Source organism: Abramis brama, assembly GCF_963993115.1.
Source record: "Abramis brama genome assembly, chromosome: 3".
Lineage (NCBI taxonomy): Eukaryota > Metazoa > Chordata > Actinopteri > Cypriniformes > Leuciscidae > Abramis > Abramis brama.
This window is the reverse complement of record NC_139965.1, coordinates 11731475-11743974: the sequence shown is the minus strand read 5'-3', so window position 1 is coordinate 11743974 and position 12500 is coordinate 11731475. Positions and strand designations below refer to the sequence as shown.

At 36.7% G+C, this 12500-nt stretch overlaps 1 protein-coding gene across 8 annotated transcripts in view; it reads right to left on the bottom strand.

Annotated features, from left to right (window-relative positions):
* The window catches only part of clcn3 (chloride channel 3), a 56100-nt gene that overhangs the window by 2844 nt on the left and 40756 nt on the right, over positions 1-12500 (bottom strand). For 3 of the 8 annotated variants that reach the window (XM_084109651.1, XM_084109652.1, XM_084109653.1), the window contains 6 exons: positions 11552-11804; positions 10244-10536; positions 8739-8925; positions 6814-7212; positions 4456-4672; positions 2255-2330 (listed from right to left, as the gene is read on the bottom strand). In XM_084109651.1, the coding sequence (XP_083965777.1) occupies positions 2255-2330; positions 4456-4672; positions 6814-7212; positions 8739-8925; positions 10244-10536; positions 11552-11804 (1425 nt within the window). Of the gene's footprint in view, positions 1-634; positions 685-2254; positions 2331-4455; positions 4673-6813; positions 7213-8738; positions 8926-10243; positions 10537-11551; positions 11805-12500 lie in introns of all 8 variants that reach the window. The other 5 variants (XM_084109655.1, XM_084109658.1, XM_084109654.1 and 2 more) reach the window with 3 other exon arrangements.

Genomic DNA, 12500 nt, shown 5'->3' with positions numbered 1-12500 from the left:
TGTTACTTTTCCACTGCTTTTGTTTGTTTATTAGTGTAAAAGTGTATAAAAATAACTTTGTAACAGGCTGCTAGTCACACATCGTGATTATGTAACATGTTATTTGTAACGCTTTACCTCCAACACTGTGTTTTCCTCCAGATGGATACGGTATCTGTACCCAAACGCTAATTTCTCTTGATAAACTTTCGAAATGTGTCTGTTCAACAAACATTGTACTTTAAATACGCTCTTGATTTTGCTTTCGAAAAAAGGGAATTAAGCTTGATGACAGATTGTATCACAGATAAAAGGTGTGACAATTTTGACGAGAGCCGGAAATGCGAGAATCCGTCCAAACTAGAGGCATAAAAACGCTCGTGAAACGATTGTCAAACCTTTGTGAAATGCTTGTGAAATGTCTGCGGACAGGAAGAAAGTGAAAATCAGACGACTGAAAGAGGACAGGACTTGAGACAGGTGAGGACTTTTGGTTTAGGGGACAGCTGACTACAGACTACAGGAACTGCTCAGATTCTGGAGTCACATGGTAATAATAACACAGCATCCTAGTAACAGCTACTGTGACTACAAAGATGAATAGATAATAAATGCTGGTGAATGAGGAAAATAGTCCGCTGCACACGACAGTTACTCGCCAATCGTGTCGGGGCGGAGCTGCGCGAGGGGTCAGATGTCATCGATCTGTAGCCCAGCGGACGCAGACCAGGCAACCCCGGGAGGAATTTAGCAATAAGCAAAAAGGAAAACAAACAGAAATCAAATTTAGATGAAGGACATCACGGCATGTGTATTAGATGTGCTCAGTGAGTACACGTGCACAATGCAGAACTGAAAGGGGAAGGTGCGTTTCTAAGACACCACGGCTAATGTGACAGACTACTCTTCCCTACTGGGATGGCCGAGGACAGGAGCAACAATCTGAGTGAAAGCAAGTCTTACAAGAGACGTGATGTCTGCAGAGGAAGAACGTCCTGGAAGCAGGGTCCAAAATGTAACCGCGTTCAACATGGATCAGTGTGTCTCAGGCCGCGTTTACACTGCAGGTCCTGACGCCCAATTCCGATGTGTAGACTAGATCCTTCTTTTTTTGACGACCAGCTTACATCTTTTAAAAGTGACCCATATCTGAATTTACACTATAAACTTGGCGAAACAACCCAAGGTAGACGCACTGACCCGGAAAAAGGCCATAAAAGGAAGTAAAAACGGCACGATTTACGATGGATGCAGACGAAATAATACAAGCTTTTGCTTTCCGCACCGTCTTTAAAGGGCAGCAAAACATTAGATGGAGTCTTTATCCTCCATTGTGCCACTGAAAAGAGTCATGTGATCACGGTTGGTGTCCACCTGAGGTGACGTCATTCCTCACCAGGGGAATATCCGCTCTGCCCGCTTACATGGCAGACGCAAATGCACGTATCCGGTTCACATCACGTTTAATCCCACATATGAACGAGGCCTGAAACCGAACTGAGAAAATCAGAATCCATGTGCTTTTTTTCCTGCTTACACGTTTGCAGGTTATATCGGATCTGTGCCAGAAATAATAAATAAATCGGAATTGGGTCACTTGAACCATGTAATGTAAATGAGGCCATACACTAACTTCTAGGTTAAAGTTGTTCAAAAACAATGACATTAACATGAAATGAATGGCGACCCTATTTAACTTTGTTAATACAGAGAAAGTTACTGGTCACAAATTAATTGGTGCAAAGGGTCTTGGTCATCTTTAACAAAACCTCCATTCTGTTAAGTATTTTATGGAAAAAATCTAGTCCAGTTGTAAAAAATAAATAAAAATATTGCACATAAACACAGGCTTTATTTTGACTTCGATAAGCCGTTCGTTGATTATTTTTTTTTTAAGTCTAAGTGTCACCAGCGAGCAACTTAATTTAGTTCATTTTGGACCCCGCATGTAGGACAGTTCGACCACCCTGAGAGGATTGCTGTTCAAGTTTTGTCGCACAAATACGTTTGTGCATTCAATTTCAAAATGAGATTGATTTCAGAGTTAGGTGGTATAAAACTCCGGCAGACATCAGTGAAAGTGAATAGACATGATAAAACATTTAGCCAAGTAACTTGAATGCAACAACAGATACAATTGTATTAATCTATAACTAGCTGAAAATTGCGACTTATTTTAGGGCAACCACTCAGAACTGTCTTTCTTTTCACTCAAGTTTCATGCGTCCCTCCTAAGAGGCGGAGTCTAACAGGTGAAGTGGGCGGGGCTAATCACCAAGGGCTCCACGTGCTGCTTGAGCTCTTCCAGATGCTCTAAAATATTCTTCTTTGTGATGATGCCCAATACAATCCTGCAACACACACCGTGACGACCATCACTCAGCAACAAAAATTACACCGACAACTCAAGTACAAACAAATAAAAACAACATAAGAGTAACAAGACAACAGAAGCAATATCAACAGAAAATTACTGAGATCATCAAAATAATCTGCAATTAAACAAAGCAATTAAACAAATGAACTGAATGTAAATGTAAATGACAAATATTAGCCGCCACCATGTGTGTGAAATAAAAAAAGGATTAAGTAAGGATTGAGAGAGCAACTTTATTGACTTTACCGTACAGGAGCAAAAATTACTCAAGCGTTTCTGCAGTCGGATTATTATATTTTCCCGGAGATGGTACCGTTATCTGTAACTCAGAATAAGGTCTTAGACTCAGTCAGAGCATCTTTTTGCTGTACAAACTTTACTAAACCTGTCATCTTCATTATGTAATGTATGTTTGAATAAATCTGTCATTAATAGAGTTATTATAGCCTATGTTTAAATGTATGTATTTCAACAACGGAGTGGAGAGAATTATATAATTAAAACGCTGATAAAAAAAAACAACTCATTATTTGAGTATTGATTATTAATTACTAATTGAGTATTGATTATTACTTATTTCAGATTTTTTGTATTGCTACTATTCAGTGTGTACAAGAGTTTTAAATGAAACAATGCAGACGTATGGCTAGTTTCAGGCTGTTTTGCTTTAGAGTTGTTGGATAAGTTATATTGCTTGCTTTAATGCAAAGTGTATACTATTGGACGGTTGTATTTTGCATTAAAGCAAGTGAAATTATTATTATCAGATGCATTTTTGGCTGCAGAAGCATTTGAATGGTCTGGTTTTGCATCTTGCTAACAGACCTTTTCCTCTGCGCTTTGTTTAGCTTTTATTTTGTTGTTGATGGGAAACTGTTTGCGCTTCCTGAACATCTGCTGGATCTCTGTGGAGAAACTTTCAGCTTAAAACTCCCTCTAGCTGCACTGAGGAGAAACTCACGGTTTAAACAGATAAACACGACACGCAAAACATGATCATGTTTATACCTTACTTGTTTGACAGGACCATAACTTATCTGATGATATTTTATAAGTATGCATTAAAGCAAAGACTGTAGATATTTATAGATATGTTTTAACCTTTGACAATATTCAATACATATCTGAATATATATCTTAGTATTAGCTAAGTATATATATATAAAAGTGCTGTCAAATCGATTAATCACGATTAATTGCATCTGATATAAAAGTTTGTAAATATATAATATAAACACACACAAACAAACATATACATACATATATAGATATAGATAGACAGATAGATAGATAGATAGATACACACACACTTACAAACTTTTATGCTAGATGCAATTAATCGATTTGACAGCACAAATATATATATACATACAAACATATAAAAGAAAAAAAAAGTCACAGTAGCCATTTTGGATAATGGCATAAGTAAATTGCTAAATCACAGATTTAAAACGGATTCATGGAAAATACATTATTATTCAAAAGCGTTGAATACTTGATTTTTTTAAATGGTTTTGGAAGAAGACTTATGCTCACCAAGGCTGCATTATTTGATCAATAAAATAAAACCGTAAAAAATTGTCAAATATTATTACAATTTAAAATAACTGTTTGGTATTTTAATATATTTTACAATGTAATTTATTCCTGTGATGCAAATCTGAATTTGCAACAGTCTAGTCTTGATGAGCATAAAAAAACATAATTATTCCAAACTTCTCATTGAACTCTAATTGTGTTTATATTTGTTTATACTTATAGATTGTCAATCTAATCTAATGACACACTTGTTAATAAACTTAAACGAGAAAAAAAAAAAAACAAATTAAATAAAATTTAAAAAACGCTGCTTATTTGTGCATCACCAGTAAAATCACTGTGAATCGTCCAGGCCGTTTAGATGCTGTCAGGACCGCAGCAGCGCGAGTGTAAAAAGTGTGTGAGTTCCTAGATGAATGACACCATGAATCCCATCAGCAGAAGATGTGTGTGTGTGTGTGTCTGTGTGTGTGTCTGCTGATGGGACATATGTTAGTTTAATACATTTGAAACTCAACACAGGAGGAGGAGAGAGACTCAGCGTCCCGGAGGTCACTCACCCGTTGTGCGTCACAAGGCACTGGCGCAGGCCGAGTTTGCGGAAGATGTCCACCACGATCTCCATCGGCGTGTGGTCGGTGACGGTGAAGGGGCTCATGTCTAAAATACTGCGCAGCTTCAGCGGCCGCGGGCTGTCTGCGGGAAGGGTCGGGGCATGCTGGGTAAAATAGATCCGCGAGTTCAGCATGATTCCCTCCTGCTTACGGCGGGTGTTTTCTGAAAAGAGAAGAAACATATTTTAAATCATCTGGCCGCACTTTATTTCACAGTCCTGTTTCGCATGAACATACTAATTACTAACTGTAGTTAAGACACTAACTAGGTACAAACCCTGAACCAGAACTTAACCCATGTAGTTACCTTATATTACACAGTACTTTTGTGGGTAAATACACTGTAAGTACATTGAAAGTGCACGTACTGTAAAAAAAAAAAACTAAAAAAAACTAGTCATCTTGATCTCATCACAAATACTATATAATGTGTGAATTTCATGAAAACGGGAACATGAACATGAAAACGTCTTAAGTGTGTTCCTGCATATCAAGATGGGAATTAAGAGAGGTTTTTAACATTTCTAATTTCACCTTTTTTATTTAGAGTACCATTCAAAAGTTTGGGTCAGTAAATAAAAGTAAAAAAAGTCACACAATGATTTCTGAAGGATCATGTGACACTGAAGACTAGAGTAATGATGATGAAAATTTAACAACAATATATTTAAAGTTTAACATAAGCCTTATGAAATATGTTTTTTTTCCCTTCAACTTCCGTTTAATTTTTACCAAGTTTTCTGGATTCCATTTGAATGGTTTAATTAAATTTTAATAACCATGTTTAATTAATTGAATTAAATGTATTTAAAAAAATAATAATAATTCATTTCTTATTAAAAAAAAAAAAATCAGAGATTTTGTGCTGTGTATTTAAATTTTTCTAGCAATCAAATTAAGGCATAAAACATTATTTGATCTTTTAATCATATGAAATAAAACAAAAAAAAGTCAAACAAAGTGCTGCACAACAGAGCTTTACTGTTAAAATTTAAACATGGAAGAGAAAGTGTGATGATTTCTTTTATAATTAGTTGTAGTATTGTTATTACATTGAGATGTAGCTAAATCTACCGTACAACAGTAATATATTTCTGTCAAATTAAACCGAACTTTTATTTTGATGGGTTGCCATGACGATCTTTGAGTTTCTGTGTTTTTATGATATGGCGATAGTTTTTCCTCATATTAAACAGTAAAATGCTCATGAAGTGACTTTCAGAGCGGCTCTGGAGATGAAGTTCATGCATTCATGTCCTCATATATAGTGAGACGACAGAAGCTGAAAACACCACGAGCGTCATGACGCTTCAGTGGGAAATGAAACCGCGCGTCTGTGCCACTCATTCACACAGACACGCAGAACATGCATGATTTAAAAGGTCTTTTCATATTTAAAGTCTTTTTGTGGTTTAATATTCACAGACACTAGTATATATCATGAAATGATTTAAATGTAGTGACCTGCTTTTTCATCATTTATTTATTCATCACAAATTTCATATTATACAGTAAATTATAATATACTTTAATATTTTCAATATAATAATAAAAGCAATGTGAGACAAACTGCAATCAAGCAGGGGTGTGTTTCCCGTACAACGCCGTAACTCGCTGCTTCACTGCCATAGTGCGATGCACCGTTGAAGAAATCAACTAGCTTTCTGAGAAAGAAACTAGTTTCCTGAAATCATATTGTTGCAAATTGGTCGTTCAACCTCGTTAGTTAATGTCGTCACACAGGTGGTGGAGTAATAACTAATTTTAATGAATCTGTTAGAGATCAAATTAACGTTTTCCTATAAATTACAAACATGACATCTGAGGACTAATTCTCATTTTTCTCAGTTATTTTGATCTATTGAATCCAGATTGAATCATAGACTCGTTCTTACACACCAGAGCACGTTCACACACGCGCACTCTTCAAGAACGACGCTTTAAATCTCGACAAACTAAAAGACGTAAATGACATTTGTGTGTATTCTAAATAAAAGATATAGATTGTACTGAATGTCAGCTTGCTTATTTGGCTCAATATAATGATGTATTGAGTCCACGTCATGTAAACTAGAGACTCTGCTTCTAACCACAGGTCGAGAGCTGTCGTTCCAAACACACAACTTTGCGACGATGTTTGCGAATGTTCGTTGGAACGATGGTTTCGGGAAACACCGACTCGTTGAACTGCTGATAACGACAGAACTTGCGAGCATAGTTGGCTAACGATGCTTTCGGGAAACACACCCCAGATTGACATTTCAGACTTGAAAGCGTTCATGATGGTGCATGTGTTCCTGTTACCTATGGCGATGGTTATATCCCTGCGCAGAGCGAAGCCCACCAGCCTCTGCGACTCTTTGGAGACGATGACGGGGAAGCCGTTGTAATTGGTTTCGGAGATGATGGCCTGCAGCTCGGCGAGAGTCATGTCGTCCTGCGTCAGCACTGCCAGCGGCGGGTCGCTACGCCGCGGACGCATCACTTCCCGCGCCAGCGTGGTGTGTGTGAACTCTTCCTTAGCGTCCAGGAAGGGGTATCCGTTCAGACGGATGTGGGCTTCGTAAATCCCCTCTCTGCCGAACGCGTCGCCCACCCATTTGCTGGTCATCACCGCCGCCATGAGAGGAACGATGTATTCCAGGCCGCCGGTCAGTTCGAACACGATGACCACCAGAGACACCGTCATACGGGTCACGCCACCTACAGCACACACAGGTTAGACAGACTGCAAAACACCAGGGTTGGGTATCGATTGAATTTTAACGATTCCGATTCTTATCGATTCCTAATTTCGATTCCAATAAGGCAACAAAAAAACAAAAAACTTAGATATAATTGACAGCTAGTCCTGTTGCAAAACATTTAACTGTAGCTGAATATCATGAACAAAAATCAACAGGCTAAAAAACACTAAGGCCGTGTGTCCACCAAAGCGTTTTTTTCACGCGGCTGGCGTATGTTTCCAATTGTTTTCAATGGGAGCGCCGCGTTTTTAAAACGGCATGAGCGTAACGAGGCGCTGAGCGTTTTCTTTCACGCTGAAGCGTTCTGCGTTTTTTACAGGTCGCTGAGAGCTGAAGAATGTTTAACTTTGGGTAAAACGCAGCGCTCATCAATGTCACTTTTTACCCAACCGTCCAATCACAGTGGAGGAGGGGCGGGACTAATACCACACCGACCAACCGCCACATTCTGCTTGTACAACGTCAACAGATGACGACAACAACACGCATAATAACGGAACAAAATCATTTAAAACGAGCCAGAGAAAATACGTTACATTGTATCGACATTTTAATATAGAATCAACACAGAAACAAAATATGTGTGAAATGAGATACTAGTAACACTTTCACGTATATTCCGTATCATAACAAGGAAAGTGTCTCAACTGAAAAAAATGCTGCGCTGCCAAAACGCTTTCAAGCGCCCTTACGCTTTAGTGGACACAATGCCTTAAGGTCCTTGTTTGAGTCCAAAATTTTCGTATGCGTTTTTGCGCATTCGTCATTCGGTGGCTCTGAATTGTCAAAAAAAAAAAAAACTCTCAAAATGCTTGCTACGGATGCGAAAAACGCAGAAAATCGAACCCGATACGTATTTTTTTATGACGGACGAAAGTTTTGGAGGCAGTGTGTAAACGTGATTGACACAACGTGAGGTCGTATTTATTTTTTCATTTTAAATTTTGGACCCAGTGTGCAAGGACCTTTACACAAGGAACGTTTGCCAGTGGTTTAAAAAATACCATAGAAAAACAACTAGACTTACTAATATAAAATGTAAAGCATTATCAAAGACAATAAACACTCTAGCATAAAAAATTAGCACGATTGAAATAAACAGTGTTTTAAGATTTTTCAGGTATTCGGGTACAGAAACTGTAATCAAAAGTAAAAACACTGCACTTTATAAATAAAATATACACTACAAATAAAGTTACAAAAGTTTTTCAGTCAAGAACGAGTGACTTTCTCTTTGTCTTTTGTTGTTTGATTAGTGTTATTATAGAGACGGCAGCTGCTGTCACTTTAAGAGTTACACATGCCTGAAGCACAGAGAATAGCTTGAAGAGTCATATTGAAATGCTCACCAAGGAATCGATAAGAGGAATCAAAATTAAAATTTTTACAACAAGTATCCGATTCCTGACCTCAAGTATGGAATCGATTTCGATTCCCAACCCTACAAAAGACACACAGAAAGGTCAGAGCGTGCGTACGCACCGAGACAGGCCGCGGCGCCCACCATGGCGTACAGTCCCGGAGTGATGCAGTCGGCGCCCACTTCACACCACTCCCGAAACAGGAACCAGTCGTGGTGATAGTACGCCAACTGCTCCACAGCGATGCCTACGATCCTCCCAGCGATCGCACCGATGGCCATACTGGGGATGAACAGACCCGATGGCACCTGGACACAACACACACACACACACAGCGGTGAACAAAATATAAGGTCTAAGTGTCAGGTTGTGTGATTGCAATTTCTCTCATTTCTTTTATTGTTGTGTTGGAAATGATATTACAGTAAGTGAAGCCTGTTTTAGGACCAATTTTGTGCATTGCAACATTATTTTAATGACAATTAAGCACATTTTCTGTGTTTTCTTTCTGTGCTTATTATTGCAACATACAAATATCATGTTCTTAATACTGTAATGTGAAAAGGAGTGTTAAATTATAACTGTTGATACTTTGTGGTAACACCCACTCAAAGCTGTTGTGTAAATGGAGCAACAGCAATTCTCTCTACTTGAATATTCATTTGGTCATGCTGACAGTGCTTTGAAGGCTTCTTAACGCGGCCAATCACATCTTCAAGAGCAATTAGTAGGATTCGAAATCCTGCTTTGTAGCAAATCAGTTGGACCTAATATGCAAATGTCATGTACACATAATTAATATTCATGAGTCTTGCCTTCACCATATAGAAGGACTGGTAAATATTAGTGATGTATGAAAAAAAAAATGAAAAAAAAAAGTGTAACCTGGGTTAAAAAAAACCTTCTGATTTTACATTTTATTTTATTTTTGTTAAGTCTTTATTAGCAATACCATATATTTTTTGTTATGAAATAACAGTGGATCCAAAATGTTCAACTACAGTTGGTGTGACTTTAATGATAACATCTGTTAAAAATAAATAAAATAAGAGAAACACTTTTATTTCCTAAATAATATGACTATAAAATATAAATTAAATGTATAAATCTGTGATGTTAAAACACAAATAAAATACACATTTATACATTGTACGGCCATAAAATGTAAAAATGAATTTAAAATAAATCTATAATCTGTTAAACGCACAAATAAGATAAATAAATAATATTTTTTTTTATGTTATGGCCATAAAATCTTGATAAAAATATCAAGATGACAGATTTTATTAAAATTCTATAGCCGTAAAATTGAGAACGTCAATTTCATTTTATTTGAGTGTTTTCTTAAAAAAAATGTAAATAAAACGGACACTGCATAAAAAAACACATTTACAAAAACTAATGAATATGTAAATTCTAAGTTCCTAAGTTTCTTTTATAATAACGATTCATTTTTAAACAAAACAAATATCACCCAGAGCCATGAAACAGGGCCTAAATGTACATTTGTTTTGCAAATACTTCAAATAAGTGTGTCGTTTAATTCGTTTCAGTTTGAAAATGCTATGAAGTGCATTGGTGTTAAACTACCAGAACGAATGCAAACGGCGAGCGCTGTATTCTCACCTTCAGGCCGAAGGTGAAGATGGTCATGATGATCTTGAAGACGAGAGCCAGGCTGAGCTGCCACATGGCGGAGTAAACGCCGGGGGTGGTGGTGGCGTCCGATCCCTGCGGATACGCCTGGCTGCCGTTCATCTGACTGCGATACTGGCAGAGCTGCGACGACTCCAGCGGCCCGCAGTCCGTGAACAGCTCCTTGATCAGCTCGCTGGTGTTCTGGCGCGTGTACGGGTTCGGGAACGCCACGATAGCCGTGATGGCCGCCACCGTGATCACCTCCAACACCGGGTACTTGCCTGAAAAACATGCCCAGGTCATATTTCACCCCAAGATCAGAAGAAACGCTAATCAGGGGTATTATCGTTAACTAAAAAACTACAACTATGAAAAAAAAACTAAAATATATACAACGTCGTTCAAAAGTTTGGGATCGGTACTTTTTTAAAAATGTTTTTAAAATAAGTCTCTTCTGCTCACCAAGACTGCATTTATTTGATTAAAAATACAAGACAAATAGTAATATTGTGAAATATTATTACAAATTAAAACAGCTCTTTTTTTATTTGAATATATAGTAAAATGTAATTTATTCCTGTGATCAAAGCTGAATTTTCAGCATCATTACTTCAGTCTTCAGTGTCACATGATCCTTCAGAAATCATTATGATTTGATGCTCATGAAACACTTCTGATTATTATCAATGTTGAAACAGTTATGTAATTTTTTTCCAGGATTCTTTGATGAATAGAAAGTATAAAAGAACAGCATTTATTTGAATTAGAAAGCTTTTGTAACGTAAATTTCTTTCCACTTTAAAAAAATAAATAATAATAATAATATTACTGACCCCAAACATTTGAATGGTAGAGTAATGTTACAAATGATTTCTATTTCTGATAAATGCTGTTCTGTTGAAATAACACACTAACATATTAAAAGAAAAACTAATAAAAATGACAAAGAACAACAAAACGACTAAAACTATATTTAAAAAAATGAATAAACACAAAAATAACTAAAACTTTAAAATATATATATACAAAAAAATGACTAAAACTAAACTACAAATAAAAGGAGAAATAATATATATATATATATATATATATATATATATATATATATATATATATATATATATATATATATATATATACATATATACATATATACACATATACACATATACACACACATATATATATATATAAATCTAATTTAAAATATTAACTGTAATAGTATAGCAATGATACCACAATAGTAAAAAGCTAAAACAAGCCAAACAGGGTTTATGGGTAATGCAGTGTGTGTACCGAAGCGCGTGGACTTGCGGCGTCGGCACCAGGCGATGTTGGCCCGGATGAAGAAGGCTCCCCACAGGCCTCCGAACACCCCCAGCAGGATGAAGGGGAACAGCTCGAACAGGTACCAGGGCGTGTGGTACTCCACGTAAAACAGCACCAGCCGGCTGTTCCCGAACGGGTTGATGGAGCGCAGCACGAACGCCGCCACCAGAGCCGCGAAGAACGAGCGCCACAGCGTCTTCAGGGGGAAGTAGTAGCTGACCTGAGACAGAGAGGCCATGTTGAACAGAGTATTTTTGTATTTATTAATGAAACCCTTTCATATATATTCATATAGTAGTCAACATTTGAAGTGGATCAAAACTTTTCATCAAGATTATACATGTATTTCATATATCTTTCATATATATTTATATATACACATCATGTGTGTGTATGTCTGTGTGTGTATATATATATATATATATATGCATGTGTGTGTGTGTGTGTGTGTGTGCGTAGTTTTTATGAATATCGTGACATACAGTTTTGCTTGCATCACTATTATTCATGAGTTAAAAATTATTTTGGCCAATATTGATAGTCTATTTCTCCATTTGGAAAAAAATTATACTTTAATTCATCATTAAATTGATCAAAAGTGACAGTAATGACATTTATGATGTTACAAAATATTTCTATTTCATATAAATGCTGTTGTTTTTAAAATGCAGTTCTTCAGAAATGCATCATGGTTCTGTTTTCAACATTGATAATAATCAGACATGTTTCTTGAGCATCAAATCATCATATCAGAATGATTTCTGAAGGATCATGTGACACTGAAGACTGGAGTAATGATAATGAAAATCCAGCTTTGATCACAGGAATAAATATCATGTTAAATATATATTCACAGAAAACAGCGGTTTTAAATTGTCTGACAATATTTCACCTTTTATCTGTATTTTTGATCAAA